At 43.0% G+C, this 27,735-nt stretch overlaps 1 protein-coding gene across 1 annotated transcript in view; it reads left to right on the top strand.

Annotated features, from left to right (window-relative positions):
- The window catches only part of baz1a (bromodomain adjacent to zinc finger domain, 1A), a 34,739-nt gene extending 7,172 nt beyond the window's left edge, over window positions 1–27,567 (top strand). Inside the window, exons 7-29 of the mRNA XM_085768155.1 lie at window positions 679–924; window positions 1,451–1,546; window positions 2,545–2,683; window positions 3,152–3,277; window positions 5,232–5,552; window positions 6,685–6,850; window positions 9,123–9,272; window positions 10,571–10,635; window positions 10,739–10,848; window positions 12,170–12,414; window positions 13,599–13,798; window positions 14,658–14,788; window positions 15,306–15,472; window positions 16,326–16,474; window positions 16,980–17,051; window positions 17,665–17,747; window positions 19,274–19,438; window positions 20,335–20,558; window positions 20,714–20,809; window positions 21,798–21,982; window positions 22,675–22,874; window positions 24,735–24,822; window positions 26,309–27,567. Of these exons, the coding sequence (XP_085624281.1) occupies window positions 679–924; window positions 1,451–1,546; window positions 2,545–2,683; window positions 3,152–3,277; window positions 5,232–5,552; window positions 6,685–6,850; window positions 9,123–9,272; window positions 10,571–10,635; window positions 10,739–10,848; window positions 12,170–12,414; window positions 13,599–13,798; window positions 14,658–14,788; window positions 15,306–15,472; window positions 16,326–16,474; window positions 16,980–17,051; window positions 17,665–17,747; window positions 19,274–19,438; window positions 20,335–20,558; window positions 20,714–20,809; window positions 21,798–21,982; window positions 22,675–22,874; window positions 24,735–24,822; window positions 26,309–26,487 (3,603 nt within the window). The 3' untranslated portion in view covers window positions 26,488–27,567. The remainder of the gene's footprint in view (window positions 1–678; window positions 925–1,450; window positions 1,547–2,544; window positions 2,684–3,151; window positions 3,278–5,231; window positions 5,553–6,684; window positions 6,851–9,122; window positions 9,273–10,570; window positions 10,636–10,738; window positions 10,849–12,169; window positions 12,415–13,598; window positions 13,799–14,657; window positions 14,789–15,305; window positions 15,473–16,325; window positions 16,475–16,979; window positions 17,052–17,664; window positions 17,748–19,273; window positions 19,439–20,334; window positions 20,559–20,713; window positions 20,810–21,797; window positions 21,983–22,674; window positions 22,875–24,734; window positions 24,823–26,308) is intronic.
- Window positions 27,568–27,735: the final 168 nt, after the last annotated feature.

Here is a 27,735-nt window from a genome sequence, read left to right as displayed (position 1 = left end):
AGAGAGGCTCTGAGCCAATCAGAAGAGAGAGGAGGCTCTGAGCCAATCAGAAGAGAGAGGAGGCTCTGAGCCAATCAGAGGAGAGAGAGGGAGCTCTGAGCCAATGAGAAGAGAGAGGAGGCTCTGAGCCAATCAGAAGAGAGAGGAGGCTCTGAGCCAATCAGAGGAGAGAGAGGAGGCTCTGAGCCAATCAGGAGAGAGAGGAGGCTCTGAGCCAATCAGGAGAGAGAGGAGGCTCTGAGCCAATCGGAGGAGAGAGGAGGCTCTGAGCCAATCAGAGGAGAGAGAGGAGGCTCTGAGCCAATCAGAGGAGAGAGAGGAGGCTCTGAGCCAATCAGAGGAGAGAGAGGAGGCTCTGAGCCAATCAGAAGAGAGAGAGAGAAGGCTCTGAGCCAATCAGGAGAGAGAGAGGGAGCTCTGAGCCAATGAGAAGAGAGAGAGGAGGCTCTGAGCCAATCAGAGGAGAGAGAGAGAGAAGGCTCTGAGCCAATCAGAGGAGAGAGAGGAGGCTCTGAGCCAATCAGAGGAGAGAGAGAGAGGCTCTGAGCCAATCAGAGGAGAGAGAAGGGCTCTGAGCCAATGAGGAGGTGTAGAAGCCGTAGCGAGGTGCTGAGCGGTGCTGAGCAGTGCTGAGCGGTGAGATGTCCTTTGCTCTCTAACGCGTCGCGGTGCGTTCAGGGCTCGGCGCTGCTGAAGGCGGCGGCGGCCGAGGAGAAGATGAAGCTGCTGCAGCAGAAGGAGGAGATGACGGCGGCGGCTCAGGACCGCGCGCGGCTGAAGAAGGAGAAGGAGGAGGCGCAGGAGGCCCGGAGGAGGGAGAGGGAGGACAAGGAGAAGATGAAGGAGGAGCAGAGGAGGAGGTTCGAGGAGGAGAAGCAGAGGAGGAGGGAGGAGAAGGAGCAGAGGAAGCTGGAGAGGGACAGGGTGAGTTCTCCTCCTTATTCTTCTGTTCTCTGTTCTGATTGGTCGCTCGCTGCTCCTTCTTTTTTTTTTTGTGTATTTAATTTTATTGCTTTTTTAACAGAAAGATACAAATTAACAAGAGATGGTGGTGCTAAACAGCACAGTACAGGTTTTTTTTGACAGAGTTTCTTCTGACATGAGACAAACAGGACATTTAGTATTTATAAAATAAATGGCACAACAGCAGAATAGCACTAATTCAGTTTTTAGACATTAAATCGAGAAAAGTTTGCCAGACTTACTTAAATATTTCCTCTTTGGCAGATATAATACACCTGATTTTCTCCAAGTGTAATACATTTCCCAGTTTTCTCAACCACATTTCAAATGTAGGAGCACTTTCAGATTTCCAAGACTGTAAAATTAGCTTTCTGGCTAACAATGTTGAAATGGAAATAGCCTTAGCTTCACAACTACTTTTCACATTATCTGGATTGTCGCTGCTGGTTCTTTACTCTGATTGGTCGCTGCTCGGTGCCGTTGACAGGAGCGAGAGAAGCTGAAGGAGGAGAAGAAGAAGTACGCGGAGCGGCTGAAGCTGTGGAACAAACCCAGAGAGGACATGGAGTGTGAGGACCTGAAGGTCAGTGAACGCACCACGGAGTTGATACTCAACCTATTGATTATAACAGTCAAACTTCTTTACATCCAAGACCCATAAATGAACACTAACTAGACCACTGACCCACTGGACTAAAATATTGAAGCAAACACCAGAAATACACAAATATATTTGTTCTGAGACTGAAGAACGTCACTTTTTTAAGTTTTAAGAAATTCCTGGAAGAAATTGTACAATTTCTCCAAAAATGTTTAAACATTTCTAGAAAAAAGTGGTAAAAATTCAAAAAAAAAAAAAAAAGTGGTAAGATGCCCCCCCCCCCCCAAAAAAAAACAAAATAAAGTTTAATTTTTTTCTAGAAAAACTGGTAAAATTTCTCCCAAAGAAAAAGTTGAAAAATTCTAGAAATTTTTTTATAAAATCTCCAAAAGAAATTTAAAAAAAAAAAAAAATCTAGAAAAAAGTGGTAAGATGTGCCCCCCCAAACAAAAGGAAAAAAAAGTTTTAAAAAATTCTACAAAAAAAGAAAAGAAAACGTTTAAAAATTCTACAAAAAAGTGGTAAAATTTCAAGAAAAAGGTTGGCCCCCCCTTGAACCCTCTCAAGCACCCCTGGAAAAGTATGGAATTTTGATTTTATACATTTCCAGGTCTGGAAAAGTATGAAAATGGAAAGTTTAAATTTATCTTAACACTTATCTGAAGTTGTTTGGGTTGATATTATTTTACATGCACTGATTGTTCCTCGCTACAATCTCCTGGAAATGATTTGATGACATAACAGCTACACATTCAGAATAATGAAAATTAATCAATAAAATAAAATGAATTGCATAATTTACATTTACAACATGACTCACATCTATTTACTAAAATGTCACAAATTATTTGAATTTTTTCAGTTATCAGTGATTGATCGTGTGTGTGTGTGTGTCTGTGTGTGTCTCTCTGTGTGTGTGTGTGTGTGTGTGTGTGTGTGTGTGTCTCTCTCTGTGTGTGTGTGTGTGTTCCTCTCTCCAGGAGCTGCCCAGTCCGGTTCCAGTCAGAACTCGTCTTCCTCCAGAACTCTTCGGAGACGCTCTGATGGTTCTGGAGTTCCTTCGAGCCTTCGGAGACGTGTTCGACCTCAACGACGAGTTCCCCGACGGGATCTCCCTGGGTGAGGACCCGGGTCTGGTTCTGGTTCTGGTTCTGGTTCTAGTTTCAGTTTCAGTTTAATTTATTTGACAAGGGACAATGTACATTAATAAAACATTGTAAAAAACAAATGTAAATGCACCCGAGTTAAAGCTAAAAAAGCTAGTTTTCATCGCCAGTCCCTCTGCCTGATGATAAAAAAAAAAAGCAACAATGAGGTAAAATACCAAAGACATATTAATAAATATACATTTGTGAGGCCATAACACACATTTGCGGTGGCACAAGGTCGTTAGTGCTCATAATATAATCAGTTCTTAGCGATCACATCATAGGGCATCAGCAATACATAGTACTAAGGAACAGGATTCATTAAACACATCACTATAACTATCTGGTTACTACACATAGGTAGATACATGACAGAATACTCAATGCCTATACTACATATGCAGTAACTATCTGGTTCTGGTTCTGGTTGTGTCCACAGAGGTTCTGGAGGAGGCTCTGGTGGGGTCGGACCCAGATGGTCCTCTGTGTGAGCTGCTCTTCTTCTTCCTGTCGGCCATTTTCCAAACTCTGGATGAAGAACAAGAGGAGGTGGAGCAAACCGAAGGTCAGACACACATTTATTATATACTTTATATATACATACACATATACACAGAGACAGACACACACGAGTAAATCTAAATGAAAAATCAACAAACAGGTCTAAATCTAAATCTGTGGTGACGATATTGAACAAGTGTTTGAAAATACATTTTTAGTTGTCACTATCGACAATAAACTGAACTGGAAACATCATATAATCAATGTGAAGTCAAAAATATCAAAAATAAATGTAACTAGAAAAAGATAGCATTTCCTGAAGGAAACATGTGTGAATGCTAAAAGCAGCTGAAGAAGGGAGCAAAAAGACGGAGAAAGGGGGTAGAAAGAAAGAGGGGGATAGATAGATAGAAAGAGGTAGATAGATGGAGATAGAGAGGGGTAGAAAGAAAGAAAGAAATTCTGTAAAGGGAGTAAATCTTTGGAATAATCTGGACTATGAATTAAAAAACTATAGCTCAGTCTACACATTAAAAAAAGTGCATAGTATCTTGATGTAAAAAGTGTGTAGGCACAATAAGCCACGGCTTCAGCCTGCACCTGATTGGTCCATGTGTTAATGACCAATCAGTGCATTAGACCAGTACTCAACCTTTTTGGGGCGCTGGATCCCCTGCATATTTTTTCACAGTCATGAGGACCCTTTCCGCCTCACTATGGTGTGAGGTGGGGGGCAGAATAACCTTTTTAATTGTATCATCGCATATTTTTTAACAGTTCTGAAGGCAAATAAGCCATTTCAAAGCTGTACACCATCTTCCTGTGCAATATTTCACAATAAAAGCCCAATTAAAGAATTAATGAAAACTTTTGACTGAAACAGTGAGGATGGTAATGCAGTACATTTAACAAGACAAACAAAAGTGAATCAAAACCATCAAATATGACACATATCCCATTTAAAACACATCATGAGATTGGTAAAAAAAAAAAAAAGCCAATTAGGCTTAGCTTCTGTCGTTAGGCAATGTGTCACTAGTTGGGTTTCCATCCACCTTTTCTTATGCGCATTTTGTGAAAATGCGCATAAATACTTGAATGGAAACGCCAGAAATTCGAATAAAGGCAGTGAATGCGCATAAAAGTTTATACGCTTGGAGGGGGGGGATTTGTCAGCGTATCGAATAAAGGAAATGCGAGTTTTTGTGATGGAAACAGATTATGCGAATTGAGGCAGAGTTTGTGGGTGAAGCTGCTGGACTTCACCCAGCGACGCCCCGGTGTCCCAGCTCTCCTCTCTGCACCGCAACACAAACGCGCTCCGTAACCCATAATCTTTTGTTTGTGACAGTTAAGACTACACAAACACACGCCGTAACATCGTTATGTAACGTTATCCACCGCTACATTTATTGATTTTTCACCGGCTTCGTTGTCAACAGATGCACATGGAGGAGAGGAGCGTAACCAAAACAGCAGAAAAGCGAGCGGACTGTCACAGTTCCTACTGCCTTTCTGTGTAAATATCTCATGTTACAACATGAAAACCTGCAGCTTATATTCAAGTGCGGCCTATACATGTATTTTCTTTTCAAATGTAGCTGGTGCGGATTATACAGGTGCGTCTATAGTCCGGAAAGTAATTGTCCATGATGTTGAGTGTCAGCTGAGTGTCAACTGTTGGATACATTCACGCTCAATATGACGTAATCTCACGGTGCACTCCTCCTAATCGCAAAACAATAATGAATGGAAACGGGCATAAATTCGCTTTGCTTTTTGCGCATTTTCACAAAATCCGCTTTTAAATTCGATACGACTTGGATGGAAACCCAGCTACTATCTTAGAAATATGATAAATGTCTGTGTTATCCCCTGGTTGAGAAACTCTGCATTAAAACACAGTGAGTTGTTGTTGACTGACCAGATAAACTTAAACTTCAGTATCAATGTGATTGCTGAAGCAGCAGCAGCTCAGGATCAATAACTCCTCTTCTCTCTCTCCGTCCCCCCCCCAGACCTGAGCGAGGCTCTGGACGACGACTCTGACCCGACGCGCTCGGCGCTGAGCGCGGTGGCGGCGCTGTCGGGGGCGTGGCCTCAGCTGCACCAGGGCTGCAGCCTGAAGCAGCTGGACCTGGACAGCTGCACGCTCTCCGAGATCCTCAGGCTGCACATCATGGCGTCCGGCGCCGACTGTAACCACGGCAACGCCAAGCTGCGCTACCAGAAGCAGGGCGGCTTCACCCTGATGGACGACCCCTGCGTCGAGCTGCGATTGGCCGAGCCGGCGCTGCTGAAGAAGCTGTCGTGTACGTCGGTGTACGACCTGACGCCAGGTGAGACGACCACCAATCGCTGATCAATACCCAGTAGTGATGTCACCATTATAGGTTTTCTTCTTATTGTCAGAGAAATAATCCTGATTATTAGATTAAATAATGTTAAAGTATCATCACTCAACTTTTTCACATGGTCTGGTGTTAAAAAAGCAAACAAAAAATCACAAAAAGAAAATCGAGAATCGTTTTGAATCGAAAATCGATTTTGAATCAAATCGTGAGCCAAAGATTCACACCCCTACTTCACATGTTGAACTCTGTTAAAGGGATAGTTCACCCAAAATTCAAATTTCCCTCATTATCTCCTTCCCCTCATGTGGATGTATGTCCATATGACGGTTGAGAAAGGAGCTCACTTTTCTTCGTCCAAAAAGACACACCAAAAAACATCCAAATACCTCCATGCTGCTCGTCTGTAATGTCCCTCTGGTATTGAAGCTCCGACATGAGAAACTGTTCCAAAAAAAATTAAATAAGTCTATATTTCAAGCTCGTTTGTAGTGGAAGCTCCCAGAGTTGCTCTGCTGGAATCTCGCGCAATGTCAATGCAAATCGTGTGAGGTTTGGACGGACCAGGAAGAGCAGTGAACTGAGACACTGGGAGCTTCTGCTACAAAACAAGCTTGAAATATAGACTTATTTAATATTTTTCTGAACAATTTCTCATTTCGGGGCTTCAATACAAGAGGGACATTACATACGAGCAGCATGGAGGTATTTGGATGTTTTTTGTTACGAAGAAAAGTGAGTGAAATTTCTATTTTGGGTGAACTATTTCTTTGATAGAAAAGACAATATTTGACAGTATTCTCAGCTGTCACCTCAGCATGTGACAAATAAAACTTTGAACCGCTATGTAGTTGCAGCATCGTTTATATCTGAAGCATAAAATATATATACTAGATATAGATATTTGGACTCTGGAAGGAACAGAGAGAGAAGAGAGAGGAGAGCCACTAAAACAAAGACTAGAGACACGGATGCAGACGCCTCAGAGAGAAGAACAGCCACGTAGAGAGACAGATAAGACACATACGACCTGTAGTCCTGATCCAGTGTGTCTGTGTGTGTGTGTGTGTGTGTGTGTGTGTGTGTTACTGTGTGTGTGTTACTGTGTGTGTGTGTCTAGCGGAGAAGCTGCGTATCCTTCAGGCTCTGGTGGGGAAGCTGCTGACGTCGTCGTCCAGCAGAGACGTGATCGAGGACAGCGTGGACGAGCAGAAAGCAGCGAGACAGGAGCTGAGAGAGATACGAGCTGAACAACACCGCAGAGAGAGAGAGGAGGCCGCACACAGGTAACACAACACACACACAACACAGACACACACACACTAACAACACCGCAGAGAGAGAGGAGGCCGCACACAGGTAACACAACACACACACAACACTGTAACACAACACTAACAACACCGCAGAGAGAGGGAGGAGGCCGCACACAGGTAACACAACAGACACACAACACAGACACACACACACTAACAACACCGCAGAGAGAGGGAGGAGGCCGCACACAGGTAACACAACCACAGACACACCAAAGTTCAAAGTTCAAAGTTCTCTTTATTGTCCCAGTTGGGAAATTGATTTGCAGCCAAGATGTCAAAAATACATAAAAACATACAATACCAATAAATACACATAAAACACACACACAGAGCAATCAACCTCTGTTGGGAAAAACAGCACATAGAGCAACACATAACAACACATATTGGGCAGAGTAGTTAATTTCCAAGTGCAGACAGAGACAAAGTGCATTCAAGTGCATTCAAACAAGGTAAGATAAAACAGACTGTGTGGTCAAGACAGCTGTCAATTATCTCGCTATTTAACACTGTTCAGCATCATAATAGCAGAAGGAACAAATGAAGACCAAGGGGGCAGTTGTGGGTCTGAGAAGTGAAGCTCACTTCCGCGTTCAAAAAACTGCAATCCCCTCGAATTCCTCTGGGGGCTGGTGTCAGAAGGGAGCATTCCCCATAGACCCCCATGTTAAAATCGCCGACTTTACATCCTCAGTAAACATGTTAAAAGCCTGGTGTCAGAACGTTTTTTCGTCTCAATCGATAGTTTCTACCCCCGCACACACTCTGAGGGGGGTGAATTTTTTTTTAACTCTACCGTTTTACTGTTATTAGGTTAAAATTCTGGCCAATCAGGGCGCGGAAACGTTGAGTGACAGGTCCGAGCAGCTCCGTGGACAGCTGCTTCGAGGCCAGTGGGCGGGTTCTCGGCCGGCCAATCCAACATGGCGCTGTTCAGGCCGCCATATTTGAGTCACAAAAACGACTCCCCAACACCAATGGGTGACGTCACGGACGCTACGTCCATTCTTTTTACAGTCTATGATGAAGACCTATATCTATTTGTCCTGATAGAAGGCACCCTTAACCTCCGACCTGAAGGTAACAGTTCAAACTCGGTCTGAAGGGGGTGGTCTACACACTCCTGAATGGAAGTGGCCTTCTTGAACACCTGCCTTTTATAAAGGTCTATAAGATGCACTTGCCTCCTCCCAGAAATCTGACTGGCCACGTTGATGAGGCAACCCAGCCTGTTTTTGTTGGCTACAGTCAAGTTTCCAAACCAGGCAATAGTGCAAAATGTTCGATAAAACTTCTATAACCAACAACACACACACACTAACAGCAGTGCTAGATTATGTAGTAGGAGTATGGGGATTCAAACAATCCCCTAAACGTGAGGCTGTGCAGCCGTGCAGTGTTTTCTTGGCTACATAAACTCACAGCGACTCTAGCTGAGAGCTGGACATGAAGAGCGTTATTATAACAAAGAGAAAGTGGAGATTAACGTATTAAAAGACATTATTTTCCAACAAAGTAAAGATAGATGGGCATTACAGGTAATACTCAGAAAATTAGAATATCGTGAAAAAGTTCATTCATTTATGTAATTCAACTTAAAAGGTGAAATGAATATTATTTAGACTCATAACAGGCATTGCAAGATATTTCAAGCTTTTATTTGTTAGAATTTTGATTATTATGGCTTACAGCTTATGAAAACCCCTCTCAAAAAATTAGAATATCGTGAAAAAGTTCAATGTTGTAGCTCAAATTGTCACAGCCTCGTCAGCCAATTAATCCAAAACACCTGCAAAGGGTTCCTGAGCCTTTAAAAGCTCTCTGTCTGGTTCAGTACAGTTCGCAATCATGGGGAAGTGAATGAACTTTTTCACGATATTCTAATTTTCTGAGTATTACCTGTAGATATTTGGGGTAAACCAAAGCTGCGTACCTACTGTGAAATAAAACAGGTATTTGGCCCAGAAAACTACACGAGGTGGAGAATGAAATTAATTTTGTGTTCTGCTGTCCTTTCTATGACTCTGAGACAAAAAACTGTTTAGTAAGGTAGATGCAAATAATGAATCTGTGTGGTTAGACGAAGCTGAGAAGCTAAAACATCTTTTTCAGTTTTCTTGAAAAGGCTTGGGCAACGAGACGAGGAGACGAATAGTTGAGTACTGAAAGTAATCTGAATTTGTTTATTTATGTGTCATGATGACCTCTCTCTCTCTCTCCGTCTCTCTCCGTGTGTCAGGGTCCGTGTGCGTAAGGAGGAGCGCCTCAGGGAGCAGGAGCTGAGGCTGAAGGAGAAGGAGGAGAAACTGAAGGAGCAGGAGGAGAAGCTGAAGGAGGAGGAGGCCAAGGCAGCAGGAGGAGGAGGAGGAGGAGGAGGACAGACACACAGGTAGGACATGGATTGATTGATACTTTATCGATACTGAAACACAGAAGCTTGGGACCAGACCGAAACACACATGGTCTGACCAGCAGAGACCGTCTCTCTCTGTTTGCTCCTCAACTTGGGAGTTGGAAGAAAACAGATCAAGGTTTTAGAGCTCCAGAAAATCTGTTTTATTTTTTCCCAAATTCCGTTTTTTCCTTTTTAACTTTTGAGAATTCTGTTTTTTCCCCCATTTCCTCTTACTTTACCACCAAATAGAGTGTGTTTTTAATGTTAATGACTAAAATGTTCACAAATTAAATGGAACTGACTTTAAATTAACTGAGGTAACAGACAAACACTGCACTATAAGGACTTAGAGCACCAACTAAATATTAATTATTATTTATTAATGCTACTGAGCTTTAAACTGCTTCCAGTAAAGTCAATTATATTAGTACAAACAATAAATAAATGAACCTTTACAACCTTTCAACTTTTACTAAAATAATCATAAGAAGAAACGCTTTGTAACCGTTACAGAGTGATGATGTCATGTCTGTGATGTCAGCGCTGGTCTGGTGGTGAGCGCTGGAGGCAGAGCAGCAGAGCAGCAGAGCAGTGTCTCCCCCCGGTGGCTGGTGGAGGTCACTGCAGCTGGTTCACCTCATCAGCAGCAGAGACAGTAGCAGCGTTTCCATCCCAGAGTTTCACAAGATAAAAGTCCTGGAGAGATGTGGAAATGAGAAACAAGTGTTTCCAGATACACTCTTATATCGACACGTCTGAAAAACCTCCTCATGAGAGCATTAAGATGTTTTGGCGAAATGTGAGAGGTTTTTCTAAATGTAGGCGTTAGCAGCTTTTAATTGTGATATTTAGGTTTTACGCATTTTCAGGGTTGATGGAAACGCTCCTACTGTCTCTGGCAGAAGGCAGTCTTTTATTTAGTTCTTAGTAAGTTCTAACTAATAAGAACTAAATAAAAGGTTAAACCACCAACTCTGTAGGAGAATATCACAGTTTAAAAACCAAACTGAACGCACGTCCAAGGCTCCAAGGCTCCAAGGCTGTCCTGAAGGAACTGAGTCGCAGAGGCTCATGGGAAATGTAGTCTGAAGACACTTTGCTTTCCGAAACTCCTCATAGTCGCTTTAAACCCGAGATGAAACACTGATCTGTAACTGACAGAATAATAAATCACTAAATCACTGGATAAAAGTGGATTTGACAAACCTCAGTGTGACATTAGTGTGTTATTAACATGTAATTAACGTGTTATTAACATGTAATTAACGTGTTATTGACGTGTGTCTGTGCAGTGAGCGTGGCCCCCACACTGAGGATGAGGAGCAGAACTCTTCCTCCCTGAAGAAGAAGGTGAAAGGTAAAAGACGAGGACAGAGAGAGAGCTTCATGTTGCTGAGTCAGTTTCAGTTCTGCTGAGTCATGACTCCCCCCCTCACCCCCCCTCCTCCCCCCCCCTACAGGAAAACAGCAGCAGCAGCAGCCGGTGACCTCTGACCCCCGGCCGCCCCCCTCGGCCCCCTCGGCCCCCCCCTCCCTGACGGCGGAGGAGCAGGAGGAGGAGCAGGAGAAGGTCAGACTCTCTCCGTTAACCAACTCATCTGATTGGCCGCTGGTTTACTCAGTATACTCACTGTAAATACATAAATACTTCAGTATAGCCAGTACAACAAAACTATCTAAAGTAAATGTCAGTGGTTCTCAAAGTGGGGGGTTGACAGGGTTCAAGGGGGTCCACTACTTTTTCTGGAAATTTACCACTTTTTCCTAGAATTTTTTAAAGAAATTTTACCAGTTTCTTCTCAATTTTTCTGTTCTACTTTTTACTTTTTTTTTTTAAACAAATTTTACCACATTTTTCTATAATTAAAAAAAAAATGTATTTTTTCTATAATTCTTGAGTAATTTTACCAGTTTCTTCTCAATTAAAAAAAAAACTTTTTACTATATACTATTTTTACTTTTTTTTTTTTATTATTTACCACTTTTCCTAGAATTTTTTTGAGAAATTCTACCAGTTTCTTCTCAATTTTTCTGTTTTACTTTTTTCTTTTTCTTTTTTTTTTTTTTTACAAATTTTACCCATTTTGTATTATTGTTTGCCCCTCCCTTTTTTGAGAAATTTTACCACATTTTTCTATAAATTTTTAAAAAATTTTACCACTTTTTCTAGAATTCTTGAGAAATTTTACCAGTTTCTTCAAAATTTTTCTGTTCTACTTTTTACTATTTTTTTTTACAAATTTGACCGATTTTGTATTATTGTTTGCCCCTCCCCTTTTTTGAGAAATTTTACCACATTTTTCTGTAATTAAATTTTTTTTTTTCTAGAATTCTTGAGTAATTTTACCAGTTGCTTCTCAATTTAAAAAAAACATTTTACTATTTACTATATACTATTTTTACTTTTACCACTTCTTTTTTATTATTGTTTCACTTTTTTTTTAGAAATGTTACCACTTTTTCTGAGAAATTTTACCAGATTTAAAAAATAATACATTTTTTGCCACTTTTTTCTAAAAATTTGTAAACTTTTTTGTTTATTTTTTTTGTGAGAATCTTACCACTATTTTCTAGAAATGTTTCAACTTTTTTTATTGAGAAATTGTACCACTTTTTTTCCAGAAATTTCTCTATAATCTTTCAAAAATGTAGCTACGCCTAATTTAACCGTACATTGATTGTTTGTGTATTTCTGGTGTTTGCTTCAAAATTGGTGGCCTAATTTGTGTCAGTTTTGGGTCCTTGATATAAAACAGTTAGAGAAGCAGCGTCTATGTGATACAAGTCTGAACAGTTTACCACCTAGAAACCAGTTTACCCACTACAACACATTAGACCCCTCCACCGCTGGTTGCTAGGTAACAGACCCCCCCCCCCCCTCTCCTCTCCAGGTGCGTGAGCTGCAGCGGCGGCTCCAGAAGGCGGCGGCCTGCACCTGTCTGCAGCCGCTGGGCCGCGACCGTCTGTACCGCCGCTACTGGCTCCTCCCCTCCGGCTCGGCGCTGTTCGTAGAGGACGACGGCTTCGGCCTGACGGAGGACATGCTGCTGCCGCGCCCCAAACCTGTTACCACGGTTACCACTCCCGCCAAGATGGAGGCAGGCGACGCCGTGAAGGACGAGCCGGCCGAGGGAAGGTAGGAAGCTCCAGACGACGTTGTTCTTCTTGTCCTTCTTTTGTGACATTTTGACCATTTCATCACAACAGCTGCCCGGGCACTGACTCACCTGAGTGGATAAATGAAGCTACACAGCAGGTCTCACTACCAGCCAATTAGCTCAGCGAGTTAGGAGCTGGTTCTTGGTGTCAGAGGTTGTGAGTTCGAGACCCAGCAAGGGTGATGATGACAATGACAGATCAAAATGTCAGATGTCCTCAACACGAAACACAAGACAAAAGTCCTAATGGTGGCATCACAGCAAGCTTCTAAGTTTAAAAATCCAAATAGTTTGGACTGGACCATGTGCGAAGGCTCCTAACATCTTAGAGTCACAGTAGATGTTTGACAAATACATATCAGAATTTTACCTCTAAGCCACTGTTAAATGCCACTTGTCAGTTAGCTCAGTACGATAGACAACAGTCTTTGATTCCAGAGGTTGTGGGTTCGATGCTCAACTAATGCAAATTGAACATTATAAGGTCAACTGTCTTGTCTTCCTGTTCTCCTGTTTGTTGCTCAGAATTGCCTAAATTTGCCCAAAAGTAGCCCGGACCCGACCCATCGCTGCGCAGCAGCTATAATTCTTTTTCTTTCTTCTCCTTCTTTTTCCTCCTCTTTTTCCTTCTCCTCCTTTATCCTCCCTTTTTCCTTCTTCTCCCTTTGCCTCATTTTTTTTCCTTCTTCTCCTTCTTCCCCTTCTTTTCCCTCCTTCTCCTTCTTTTCCCTCCTTCTCCTTCTCATTCTTTTTCCTTCTTCCCCTTCTTTTCCCTCCTTCTCCTTCTTTTCCCTCTTTCTCCTTCTCATTCTTTTTCCTTCTTCTCCTTCTTTTCCTTCTTTTTCCTCCTCCTTTTCCTTCTTCTTCTTCTTCTTCCTCTTCTCCTTCTTTTTCCTCCTTCTTCTTCTTTCCCTTCTTCTTTTCCTACTTATTTTTCCTTCTTCTCCTTTTTCCTTCTTCTCCTTCTTTTTCCTTCTTCATTTTCCTCCTCCTTCTCCTTCTTTTTCTTGTCCCACCGGTTTATTTATTAATTTTCTTCAGAGTTGAATCTACATTTTCTTTGGGCACTGTCCCTTTAACAACCTGAACTCTTCCTGGTAGAGCTGTAATTAAAGTGTCTGCTCGTCCAATCACAACGCTCCTCCTCCTCCCCCCTGTGCAGCCCGGCCCCCCCCCTGGTCCCGGTGACGCGTCCCAACCGCTGGTCGTTCTTCAGCTCGCTGCAGGAAGTGGATCAGCTGATCGAGGCGCTGAACGGCCGCGGCCACAGGGAGAGCGGCCTGAAGGAGGCGCTGCAGCAGGAGAGAGACCGCATCGCTCAGCTGCTGCTCAGCGCGGACCAACACCACTACACACACTCAGGTAACACACACACACACACACACACACACACACACACTGGCCAAGTAAAACCTCCTGGTCAGAAACTATAAATACCCTTTTGGTTTATTTTTCAATGTGTTTTTATTGTCACACACTCATAAAGTCAAAGTCAGCTTTATTGTCAATTCCACAATATGTACGGGACACAAGAGAATCGAAATTGTGTTACTCTCATAGACAGACAGACAATAAACATTAAAAAAAAACAATAAAACAATCTGCGAATCTAAAATACCAATCTAGAATAAATATGAATTAAAAAAAACTAAGCTAAACTAGTAATAAAAAAGCAAATTTCAACAATTATCAAAGCAATAAGCATAGTGTTTGTGTGATTAAATAAATTATATTATATTATATTCTACAATCTAGAATCTGAACACTAGATGTCACAGTTTTACCAACATTTTACAGACTGGACCTTTAATAACTTTTACATTCATATAGTTTAAAGTCAGATCCTGTCAGACATCCTGAGTCTCTAATGTTCAGAGAACATAACAACGTTGTCTTCAACTGGTTCAAGCAGATGTTTCATAAGCGTTTTAGGAGTTCTAATGACACGATTAAAGGGATAGTTCAACATTTTGGCACATTGGCCCATTGCCATAATCCCTATAGTCATAAGCAGTTTTGAATCATGAATCATGAATCGTTGTGAATGTGAGTGTTGCTGGAGGCGAGCCAGCCTGGTGACCTTTTTATGCTTACATACATTTCTTATGTATGCAAATTTTGTGAAACTGTGCTTACATAATTATATCTATGTATGCTAACCTGTGCAAGAACACCTGTAACACACACACCTGTAACACACACACCTGTCCTGTATGGTCAGATGACCCGGAGTCGTCCCGATCCGTCCCAGAATGCACCGCTGCAGCCGAGACGTTCATGGAGGTGAGGCTGAGAGACCTGCTGCTGGACATCGAGGACCGAATCCACCAGGGAACGCTGGGAACGCTCAAGGTACACACACACTGTAACACACACACACACACACACACACACACACACTCTAACACACACACACACACACCAGCAGTAGCAGTGTTGCCGCTGGCTTTCTTTTTCCTTTTTGGGGGCAGCCCTAGAAGTGATTTATGTTTTCTTTTCAGGTTTGAAAATGTCATATCCAATATACCCTGTAGCCCACCATTCAATTTTATTTAATTTAATGACATTTATGTCAAAGATACAGCAGAGTGATAATAGACACATAGCAGCCGATAAAATCTGTTGTTCAATATCTCATGACGAATGAATGAAAATTTGCCGTGTTGTGCAGTAGAATTTTGATGCATCGCAATGCATCGTAGGGTAGGGTAGAATCGAATCGTTACCTGCTGAATCGTAATCGAATTGAATCGTGAGGGCAGTGCCAATGCATGCACACACACACACACACACACACACACACACACACACACACACACACACACACACACACACAGGTCTTAGGTGAGCTGACCCTCTCCTCCTCCAGGTGATGGACCGGCAGCTGTGGCGCTCGGCGCTGGAGGCGGGAAACTACGAGCAGCTGAGTGACGTCAGAGAGAACGGAGGGATGAACGGACGAGTGGAGGCCATGGAGGTGGAGACCAACCAGAACCAGAACCAGAACCAGAACCAGAGACCAAGAGACAAAGACAGGTAACGATGATCTGTCCTGGAAAACACTGCTGAATCCCAAATGTTAAAACTCCCCGGAGGTGAAAGTTCACCTTAAACATGTGAATTCTACTTTAGTCTGTTTGTTAACGTTGTAAAAACATCAACTGTCTTTTGCTACGGACTGCATTGTTCACTATAATATAATTTTTTCCAGCCCTTCAAAGTGCCGGAAAAACACAGTTTTTATTTGGACCTAACCAACTGCTGATCGGCGGGCGCTAACCCTGGGCGGAGGGATACGTGAGTTGGTTAGCTCCAAATAAAAACAGTGTTTTTCCTGCACTTTGAAGGGCTGGAAAAAAATTATATTATAGTGAACAATGGAACTGTGTATTTTTTTTCAGGTAAAACCTCTTTTAGGCCACGAAAATAGGCCGTTTCTTTGGGTCTGTTCACAACACTGTATGTTGTAAATCTCTGGGCAGGGCTATTATGGGCTGGCGTTGCTAACGGGAGGAGTGCAGAGAGTCTTCTACTGCAATTAAAGTACTTAGGGGCTATTTGGAGATCATACAACCACACTTTAAAAAAATGATATTATCCCTTTAACAACCAATCAGATCGCCGGATTTCACCTTTCCGTTTTATAATTAGTCATAATTTCTGAGCATGTAGAGATCAAGATGTAAGAGATTACATTTTACAATTTATGAGATTGTTTCATAATTTAGAGCCATTTGACCTTTAAACTAGAATAATGGAGCTGAGAGAGAAATAAACAGAAACAACCTGGTTAAATGTATAAAACGTGTGAACCTGTGAATGAGACGGAGAGGAGTTAGTGTTGGTGTGTGTGTTTGACCTCTGACCTCCTGTGTGTGTGTGTGTCCAGGCTCCAGGAGCTGAAGGCTGAGTCCGGAGCGTCGGGCGCCAGCGGCTGTGCGACGCCGCAGGTCGTCAGCGGCGCCGTACGAGTCCTGGCTCAGGCTCTGACTCACATCGAGCAAGGCATCGAGAGACGCTTCCTCAAAGCTCCTCTGGGTGAGTCGCTGCTCTGGACCAACAAAACATTCACTGACATAGGACCCTATGAATTGAAATACAAGCAGTAGAAATACCATAAAGAGAAATCGCATGGAGAATAGATATTTGCACCAAAGGGAGTAACAGCAGTACAATATCAATCCTAGAGATACAGGACAGTCTAATAATAACCCATATTCCTCCATTAGTCCTCTGAATAGAGAGTAATACAGTTCAACACTTTATTAATGTTTAATGTTAAATTTAACTTGTGTAATTGTTTAATCTGAAATTTTCAGCTGTGTTTATTTATTCATGGTACCTATTCACTGTATTATCCACTGTATTTGTATCATTGCATTTATTGTATTCAGTATATTTTATCCTGTTCTAAAGCCTGACAGGGACAGAGACTGTACATTAGACGTCTTATATGCATCACATTTTCTATTTTTTGTAGCAATGTTGTACGTATCGTCCCCCGTTACATAAACATTAAAATAAAATAAAAACACTCACACAGGTGAAGACGACTCAAAGAAAGACGTGAAGACCAAGAAGAGCAAGAAGAAGGACGAGGACCAGGCCAGTGATGGTGAGTGTTTCCTGACCGGTGGGGGGGCGGGGCTACATGGCGCTGGGGGGCGGGGCTACAGACTGGCGGGGGGCGGGGCTACAGCTGTGACCATGTGACTAGGGATGTCACGATTACAAATTTTCTTGGTACGATTATTGTCAGAGAAATAATAACGGTGTTACGATTATCACGATTATTATGCATTAATTTATTTCACAACACTATGAATGTGTAAAATCAAATATAGTCAAAATATAATTACATTACTCATTGTTTACACAAAATATTTCAAGTATCTATTAATATATGACCCATTATTAATCCCCAGGGGAAGTGTTTGAAATATTCAGGTCATAAATTGTCATCTATACCAAATGTTTACGTTTATTTTAATCATTTTTTGGTTTATTTTGTGTTTTGTTTTTTTATACAAATGACACGCTAACATTTAAATTCCTACCGATTCAATGTTAGGTTAGTTAAATGGACCAGTATCTGAGCATTCACCTTTATTTTTGCGCACATCAGCCGATATGGTTCCAACATAATCTTATTTGGGAAGTGACGGTATTTAGGAATCTTTACGATTTACCATGTGACTTTAACCTCTGACCTCTGTGCTCTCTGTCAGACGGCAGCGACAGCGGCCGCGTCACTAAGACGGTGTCGGAGCGGTGGAGAGAGTCTCTGCAGTCCTGCTCCAGTCTGTCTCAGGTCAGTACAACACCTCTGATTGGCCGTCGGGGTCATTTATTTATTTATTTATTTATTTATTTATTTATTTATTTCAGACATGTTAATTGAATCAGACTTCATCACACACAATTTCAGTTCCACAAGCAACATGACTGAAAGGGAAAACGGGAGAAGCATAAAGCTCATCAGCTCCCGTCCCGATTACCATTCAGAACTAAGACAACAGACTCCAGACAGCCAGTCCATAATAACCTTAAACCCCTTTCTCTGGGTTTAAATCCATTTATAATTGTCTAGAATAGAGTTTTGTATTTCTTTTTCAAAAGTAAAGTTTCTTGATTTTTTTTTTAACCTCCTCATCTAGTTTGTTCCACTGTTTGACACCAGTGACTGAGATAGAAAAGGATTTTAGCCGAGCTCTCACTCTCCTCTGCCTTTGTTTTTATATGTATATGACTATATAGAGAGATAAAGATTAGTAATCATATTATAAATTAATAATGATGAATAAATCTATACGTATATAATAATATATTAGAATAAATCCAGTTAAATAACTCATAAATTAATTTATTGTATAGACTATAATGACTAGATAACTTGATAGATAATTTATGAATAAGGGGTGGGAGTAAATAAGTTTTACTTCTTCCCACTCCTTTTCGGATATGAAAAAAAATAAATAAATCAAATTATCTTTATTTTCAATTTATTTTATTTTATTTTTTTGTTCATATGTTGTCTTTGCAAAGTCTTGTTTGTTATGTCTGTCCATTTCTGTATTATGTTTTATTTCTTTTAACATGTCCGAAATAAACTTAAACTAAAACTAAAACTAAACTAAACTCCTTTGCCTAAATAACATGTTTCAACTCAGATTGGGTCACTTCTGTCTATGAATAAACCTTGTAAGTTATGAGGAAGGTCTCTGTTTGCTGCCCTGTACGTAATCTAAAGAGTTTTGTAGTTGATGAAGTCGTAGTTGATTACAGGGTTCTTACGAATCCTTAAAAAGTCTTAAAAGGCATTGAATTAATTAATCTAAAAACAAGGCCTTAATTGGCATTAAAATGTCTTAAATCAATTTTTCAAACGTCTTAAAAATGTTAACACTTGGTAAGTGGTATGTTATGGTTGTAATTAGTCTCAAATCTCTAAATAATTGGTAACATTTCGACATAGAGAAGTTAGTGGCGGCCGGCAACGCTAAATTTCTCACCGCCACCAGCTCCCAAATCAGTTTTTTTTTTCCCCCAATCATTCATGTAGCAGTCACTTTACCTTGGACCACATAGGAAAGTGGGTAAAATTGTCCCTAACCCTTTTATGTAATAGATGTGGTGACGTTTTTTTTTGCATTTGTGTTTATTGTGAAGTCGGTCTTAAATTTCATTTCAAGTGGCATTAAAAACGTCTTAAAAAGTCTTAAATTTAAGTTGACTTAAGCTGTAGGAACCCTGGATTAATCATGTGGGTCAGTGAGAGTGAAGCAGCTGATTGGACCGAAGGCCCTCTGACCTCTGACCTCTGACCTCTGTCCTCAGGTGTTTGTCCACCTGTCCACTCTGGAGCGGAGCGTCCTCTGGTCCCGCTCCGTCCTCAACGCTCGCTGCCGCATCTGCAGACGCAAAGGAGACGCCGACAACATGCTGCTGTGTGACGGCTGCGACCGCGGACACCACACGCACTGTCTCAGACCCCGCCTCAAGGTACCGACACACCGGGGGGTTGTCATAGCAACAGAGAAACCAGAAATATTCACATTTAAGAAGCTGGAATCAGAGAGTTTGGACTTTTTCCCTTAAAAGGATAGTTCAACATTTTTGTCAAATTGGTCCATCACCATAACCCCTATAGTCATAGCAGTAGGTTCATTACCTTTAATTGTCGGTGCAAGCTGTTTTTAGAACGGCGGAGCAGAGCCGTGAGCTGCTCAGAGCTACGCTACGGAGGCTCATTATGGGATTTCTTGGTTTCCCTCATCAAAGTCATCAAATACACAATCCAACAACTCCACAACGCTCTGGTGGACAAGTTGTGAGCTGCACATTCACCACGCTATGAGATAATAACACAACGTTACCACACAGAGTTGTTTTAGAGGGAAATTCATGCAAAACCACTGATGCGTGTTGCCTTCAGGGACAGTTTTTCATCAACAGTCTATGTATTTCCCTCTACAACAACTCTGTGTGGTAACGTTGTGTTATTATCTCATAGCGTGGTGAATGTGCAGCTCACAACTTGTCCACCAGAGCGTTGTGGAGTTGTTGGATTGTGTATTTGATGAGTTTGATGAGGGAAACCAATTAAGAAATCCCATAATGAGCCTCCGTAGCGTAGCTCTGAGCAGCTCACGGCTCTGCTCCGCCGTTCTAAAAACAGCTTGCACCGACAATTAAAGGTAACGAACCTACTGCTATGACTATAGGGATTATGGTGATGGGCCAATTTGACAAAATGTTGAACTATCCCTTTGGAAAAACTACTCAAACTGATTATTAGATTATCAGAATAGTTGACGATTAATTTAATAATCGATTATTGTTTAATTAATGGATGAATTGTTGCGGCTCTAGACACAAGTTCTGTTCTTTTCTCTCAGTCGGTTCCCGAGGGCGACTGGTTCTGTCCAGACTGTCGACCCAAACAGAGATCGAGCCGCGTCCCGTCCCGCCAGCGCTCCTCCATCGACGAGGAGGAGGAGCAGGAGGACGACGACGACGAGGAGGAAGAGGAGGAGGAGGAGGAGTCTGAGGAGGAAGAGGAGGAGACGGAGGAAGAGGAGGAGTCGGAGGAGGAGCAGGAGGAGGAGGAGGTGGTGGTGAGGTGAGTGTGGAAACATCCAGATCAGTCACATGTCAGAGATCAGAGTCAACAACTGCTCAACTCAACTCAACTTTATTTATAAAGCCCTTTAAAACAACCACAGCTGAAACAAAGTGCTGTACATAATAACAACAACTTCTCCTCTTCTCCTGCAGCACCAAGAGGAGCCAGGCCCCGCCCCCGAAGGCCCGCAGCCAGCAGACCACGCCCAAAAACACAACCGCAGCAGGGAAAACCTCATCCGCCTCCAAGTCAGTATCTGTTCAGCTCCGAGCGCTGTTGCACAAAATTAAGACGGGATTTTCATGTTCTCCTGTCTGAATTCAGCCGGGACTCAGTTTGAGGCCTTTACACCGGGGACGTGACGAATAAACCAGAGGTTCTCAAACTGTTTTACATCTAGGACCCTGAACCGACACAAATTAGACCACGGACCCTCATTGGACAAAATATTGAAGCAAATATCATAAATACCTAAATATTTGTTAAGAGTAGGGCTACCCCCAAATAGTCGACCAAGCACTGGTCGACCAAAAAATCATTAGCCGACCAAAATTTCATTGGTCGATTGGTCGCAGGAAACAAAAAATTTGGAGCCGTGTCTTGTCAAAATTAAGTCAAAATCAATATGACTCAACTGTATATGAAAGGCTATGGGGCTTTTATTTTGAAGGGCCAGATACAGGAAGTCGTGACATGTGACACTTTTTTGTTGTTGTTTTTCTACACGGCACAGAATTCAATGTTGTATGCACGCCAGGCGGCTACACAACATACAACACCACCAAGTCCACACGCCTGTGTACATCCCAGAATGTTTTCCTCTTCTTCTTGATTTGCGGCAGGCTGTACGCCGGCTGTTGTAACGCTGCCCTCCGTCCCCTCCTCAGGTCGTAGCGATCGGAGCATACTTTTGTGATTTCACCCTTTACATGGGGACGCAACGACGGAGCGTTTTTAAGATTTCCACTCTGGAGGCTGGTTTCACTTTTTTGCATTTTCAAGCCCTGAAAACACCGCCGCCGTGTAAACGAAAGGAACATCCCATCAAATATTTTGCCGTTTTCATCCGCGAGCGTTGAGGTGTCAACAGGGCCTTAGACAGGATTCACACAAGAGGATGAGTCAAACCTGGTTATCTTCATTCTACTTCTGTGCAACAGTCTCTTTTAATATTATATTTTTATTATCTCAGTTATGTCAGGTGCCACTGAGCTGATTCTGTTGTTTCTCCATCAGGTCGTCAGGTAAAAAGGCCACGCCTCCCCCATCGAAGGCGGCAGCAGCGTCGTCGGGCAGCAAAGCTCCGCCCCGCTCCGGGAGTCGGAGCAGCGCCCGACTGAGCCACGAGATCCTGGCGCCGAACGGGAACGCCAAGACGTCACCGGGTCAGAGCGAGTCCCGCAAGAGAGCACCGACGACAGGTAAGCAACCAATCAGCACGCAGCAACACATCACCAACCAATCAGCACGCAGCAAACGTCACCAACACAAGGAACCAATCCTGTTGACCCGTGGGCGCAGGGGGCGGAGCTAAACACACCTGACAGACAGACTGAGAGGAGGAATCAGGTGTAAACACACATTAATGTTACCTAGAGCACAGGAAAAGAGAGTAACGACACCACCATTGACTCCCGTGGTAATAAGGATTTAAGGGTTTAAGGGTTTAGCCCCCTAGTGGCAGGATATGGGTATTGCAAAAGCGCCCAGAAAACCCATTCACTCCAATGTATGTGTGTTGCCCACTTGCTGTAAATTGATGAAAACGGCCGTGTTTTTGTTTTTAGGTGTCTTGGTCATATCAGATTATACTTATAATTAGTTTATTACAAAATGTAGATTGAAACATTAATGTCATGACAACAGTTTTTTTTTTACTCTCCTATGTGTTAATGTTTATCTGTAAAGGATCCTCAATGATGCTATTAACGTGGGTGATCTATAAATGTCCTTAAATTATTGAAAACACCACACTGCTCATTCACCAACAATGCAGAGATGTCAGTTCTTTTGCAAATCCATATTCCTCCACCAGGAGGCGCTGCCATTGAACCAATGCTGTCCTTACTCTCTTTAACAGAGCTCTAATGTTTCCCGTCTCCTTCCACAGAAGCCCCGCCCCCTCCCAAAGCCTCCAGACCCGTCCTCCCCCCGGCCGCCTCCTCCTCCGCCTCCTCCTCCTCCTCCTCCAGCCGCCGCTCCTCTGGGAGGAACCACGGCGTCCACGAGCTGTCGGCCTGCGAGCAGCTGACGGTGGAGCTGGTCCGACACGAGGACAGCTGGCCCTTCATGAAGCTGGTGTCCAGGACACAGGTACACACACACACGGCTTTTATTTTGAAAGGACAGACACATACATACGAGTCCTTTATTTTGAAAGGACAGATTTCAGATTTCAGATTTATTTATTTTTGTAAAAATGGGAACAGTACATATTGATGGACATTGACATGTAAATATGTGGGATTGTAGCCAAGTGGCTCATTTCCATCCCCAGTCCCATTGGCAGGTTGATGTTAGACATAAAAAACAATGACGATAAAAAGTACAAAAAGTAAAAAGTCCAAGAGGCAGAACTAGGACAATAAAACACCTTGACATCTTACACACAACATATATGAACGACAGACATAAACCACCAGTTAACTGACCATAGACGGTTAAAAGAGTGGGTAAGGGGACCAGAAGATTACTGAGGAGTTATAAAGTGCTACAGTGCTAGTTAAAGTGCTATGTGCTAAAGTGACGCACACATACGAGTCCTTTATTTTGAAAGGACAGACGCACACATACGAGTCCTTTATTTTGAAAGGATAGGCGCACACAAACGAGTCCTTTATTTTGAAAGGACAGACGCACACAAACGAGTCCTTTATTTTGAAAGAACAGACGCACACAAACGAGTCCTTTATTTTGAAAGGACAGACGCACACATACGAGTTCTTTATTTTGAAAGAACAGACACGCACAAACGAGTCCTTTATTTTGAAAGGCCAGACGCACACAAAAACGAGTCCTTTATTTTGAAAGGACAGACGCACACAAACGAGTCCTTTATTTTGAAAGGACAGACGCACACATACAAGTCCTTTATTTTGAAAGGACAGACACACACAAACGAGTCCTTTATTTTGAAAGGCCAGACGCACACAAAAACGAGTCCTTTATTTTGAAAGGACAGACGCACACAAACGAGTCCTTTATTTTGAAAGGACAGACGCACACATACGAGTCCTTTATTTTGAAAGGATAGGCGCACACAAACGAGTCCTTTATTTTGAAAGGACAGACACACACATACGAGTCCTTTATTTTGAAAGGACAGAAACGAGTCCTTTATTTTGAAAGGACAGACACACACAAACGAGTCCTTTATTTTGAAAGGCCAGACGCACACAAAAACGAGTCCTTTATTTTGAAAGGACAGACGCACACAAACGAGTCCTTTATTTTGAAAGGACAGACGCACACATACGAGTCCTTTATTTTGAAAGGATAGGCGCACACAAACGAGTCCTTTATTTTGAAAGGACAGACACACACATACGAGTCCTTTATTTTGAAAGGACAGAAACGAGTCCTTTATTTTGAAAGGACAGACGCATACAAACGAGTCCTTTCAAAATAAAGGACTCGTTTCTGTCCTTTCAAAATAAAGGACAGAAACGAGTCCTTTATTTTGAAAGGACAGAAAAAAAGAAAAGTCACCGCGGTAACGCAGTGAGGAGGAATGGAGCGTTACACTGATGCTGCATTCACCTGCAGTCGGGCAGACGGCCGTCGCTAACAAACCAGATGTCATTTTAGTCACAGAAGTCCAGAGAAAGACGGTAAAACGTGGGTCGGGTAAACAATACAACATCGCCATGACAACATAGAGGCTTGTTTATGCCGTTACGTGCAGTGGCTGTCGTCCGTCTGCCGCCTGCCCAATTTCAGGTGAATGCAGCATGAAAAATACGACTGAGTTGCTTGAGATGTACAACCACAACGCTAGATGGGAGGAATTCCTACACAATGCACCTTTAAAGTTTTACACTGTTGACTTGTATCATCAGAACAGACGCGTCCTGAGGATGTGGAGCATCGAATAATCGAATCGTAACCGAACTGAATCATGAGGCCGGTGAAGATGCAGACCACCACTGACACTGTCTCTGTTTACCTGTGCAGGTGCCCGACTACTATGACATCATCAAGAAGCCGATCGCCCTCAGCACCATCAGAGAGAAAGTCAACAACTGTGAATATCAGACGGCAGGTGAGAACAACACAGATTCGAACTGATCACGGATCAGTTTCAGGATGCTGCGTTCACATGAACACAGAGAAACTTGCTAATTCATATCCCTGTTTACAGGATCAATACCGGTGTCATAACTCTGTGAAACTTTGTCCGTCTATAGCTACAGTGGTGGAGAAACGTTTTCAGCGTTTTCACCCTAAAGATTTTACACAATTCTCTGCTCATGTGGATCAGGATGCGTCGTTTCTTGCTGAAAAAACAGTTTGATTGGTTCAATAACAACACATAAGAAATGTCGAGTATTGGTTCATTTTGGTTCCAGTGATCCACTACGTCATGACGGTAAAAGACACAGTTTTTGTCTCTGTGCTTGGTGTCTATATAAATCCAGCACATTTGAAAGTTCTTCAGAGACAAAAATGTCTAAAACAAGGAACCTGACACGCCCCTCTGAGTTGGTTCTGAATTGGTTCTGAGTAGACACGCCCCTCTGAGTGGACACGCCCCTCAAACTGTTTGTAAAAACGGGCTATACTAATTAAAATTGCCTTGCCTTGCCTCTAAGTTGGTTCTGAGTGGACACGCCCCTTTTTTGTTGGTTCTGAGTGGACACGCCCCTCTGAGTTGATCCTGAGTGGACACGCCCCTTTTTTGTTGGTTCTGAGTAGACACGCCCCTCTGAGTAGACACGCCCCTCTGAGTGGACACGCCCCTCTGAGTAGACACGCCCCTCTGAGTTGGTTCTGAGTGGACACGCCCCTTTTTTGTTGGTTCTGAGTGGACACGCCCCTCTGAGTGGACACACCCCTTTTTTGTTGGTTCTGAGTAGACACGCCCCTCTGAGTGGACACGCCCCTTTTTTGTTGGTTCTGAGTGGACACGCCCCTCTGAGTGGACACACCCCTTTTTTGTTGGTTCTGAGTAGACACGCCCCTTTTTTGTTGGTTCTGAGTAGACACGCCCCTTTTTTGTTGGTTCTGAGTGGACACGCCCCTCTGAGTTGTTTCTGAGTGGACACGCCCCTCTGTGTTGGTTCTGAGTGGACACGCCCCTTTTTTGTTGGTTCTGAGTAGACACGCCCCTTTTTTGTTGGTTCTGAGTGGACACGCCCCTCTGAGTTGGTTCTGAGTGGACACGCCCCTTTTTTGTTGGTTCTGAGTAGACACGCCCCTTTTTTGTTGGTTCTGAGTAGACACGCCCCTCTGTGTTGGTTCTGAGTAGACACGCCCCTTTTTTGTTGGTTCTGAGTAGACACGCCCCTTTTTGGTTGGTTCTGAGTAGACACGCCCCTCTATTTGACATATTTAAAGGGATACACCACCTTTTTTTTTCCGTGTCTTGCCTCACTCCTGAGTCCATGACCAGCAGATAGACACCATCCTTTCCACTGTGCGTGCAGTAACAAGGGAGATACGCATCGCTAATTAGCTTAGCTCAAACGCTGACGGTTGTGTTGTTATTGTTGTTGTTGACGGTTGTGTTGTTGTTGTTGTGTCTCTAGGTGAGTTTGTGTCGGACGTGGACCAGATGTTCTCCAACTGCCTCCAGTACAACCCCCGCCACACTAACGAGGCCAAGGCCGGCCTGCGCCTGCAGCACTTCTTCCACTCGGAGCTCGCCCGGCTCGGCCTATCAGAGAGCAGCGCCGCCGCTCCCGCCGCCAAGCGCTCCCGCCACTGAGCCGCCGCCGCTGACCTCACCTCACCGCCGTCCTGTCTTCTGATTGGTCCAAGGGGGCGGAGGGGAGGTGGGGGTATCGAGGTGTAGATGATTAGATAGTTTCCCTTCACTCCTTCGCCCTTTAAAGGAACAGACGTTAAATTAACGTTAAACCACTTAAAGTTACTCGTTGTGTTTGAGGCTCCGCCCCCACAGAAACAGAAACCACTGAAGAAGCCTCAGCTCGTTTGCTCAGGGACAATTATTGATCCGACTGGTGATTATTGGTGCTGCGGTCGCTATGGAAACCCTGCGCCGCCAAACCTAAACCTCAAAGAGAAACGTGACGTCCAAGGTGAATAATAAAATGTAATGGGTCCAGTTGCGTCACATTCACTGTCGTGGGATTTCACACGTTCATCAGATTAATTTGATTAATTCTCAGTTTCCTAATTAATTTTTCCTGAAGGTGAAAGTTTGTTTGAAAAGATTTTTTTTTTTTTTTTTCAATTCAAAAACTGTCACAGTTTTTTTTTTTTTTAGTTTTGGCAGCAGCAGCAGCGGTCGCCATGACGACGGCCACTCTATATTAAGAAAACACTGTGTGCAGCTGTTTCTAATATTGTGAGCAGCTCAGGTCGTCGAGGAGAACGACGAGGATTTAAGGAACAGTTCAACATTTCTGAGACGTCAGTTCTGCAGGTTATTGATCCAGAAACTCATTAGGAGACTTGATTAGTTTAGTTTAGGGAGGGGGGAGGGGGGGGCACACAGACAAAAAAAAGAGTCTAGAAATGTGTGACTGTTCCTTTAAGAGGCGGAGCTGCTGCTGACTCTGTGGATTTGTAGTTTTTCTGTTGTGACTACTGCTCTGACTTCCTGCTTTAGACTGTTGTTGTCGACTGTTGTTCTCCAGTCGGTGTGTGTGTGACTGTGTGTGACTGTGTGTGTGGACCCCCTCCCTCTGTGTATTTATTTAGTTAAAGTCAGTTCTTTGTCTTTATTTATGACTGATAGACCCCCTCACTCCCCCAATCCCACCACCTCCTCTCTAACCTGTTTGTTGTTCTGATGTAAAAATAAATTGACTTTTTATAACCAGCTGCTGCCTCATCGCCTCATTCACACCGGATCGACAGTGATGGAATAACAGCGTTCCCGTTTCCCCGGTTACAACGCCGTTACCGTCACTGACGATAAAATGTAAATGTAATAAAAATAAAGTCCTGTCACTAAATAATAACACAAATGTTCAAGTGCAGCTATAGT

This window comes from Trachurus japonicus, chromosome 22 (genome assembly GCF_045865225.1).
Source record: "Trachurus japonicus isolate A0001 chromosome 22, Traja_1.0".
NCBI classification, from domain to species: Eukaryota; Metazoa; Chordata; class Actinopteri; order Carangiformes; family Carangidae; genus Trachurus; species Trachurus japonicus.
Note: the sequence above shows the minus strand (reverse complement) of the source record. Positions and strands in the feature narration are given on the sequence as shown.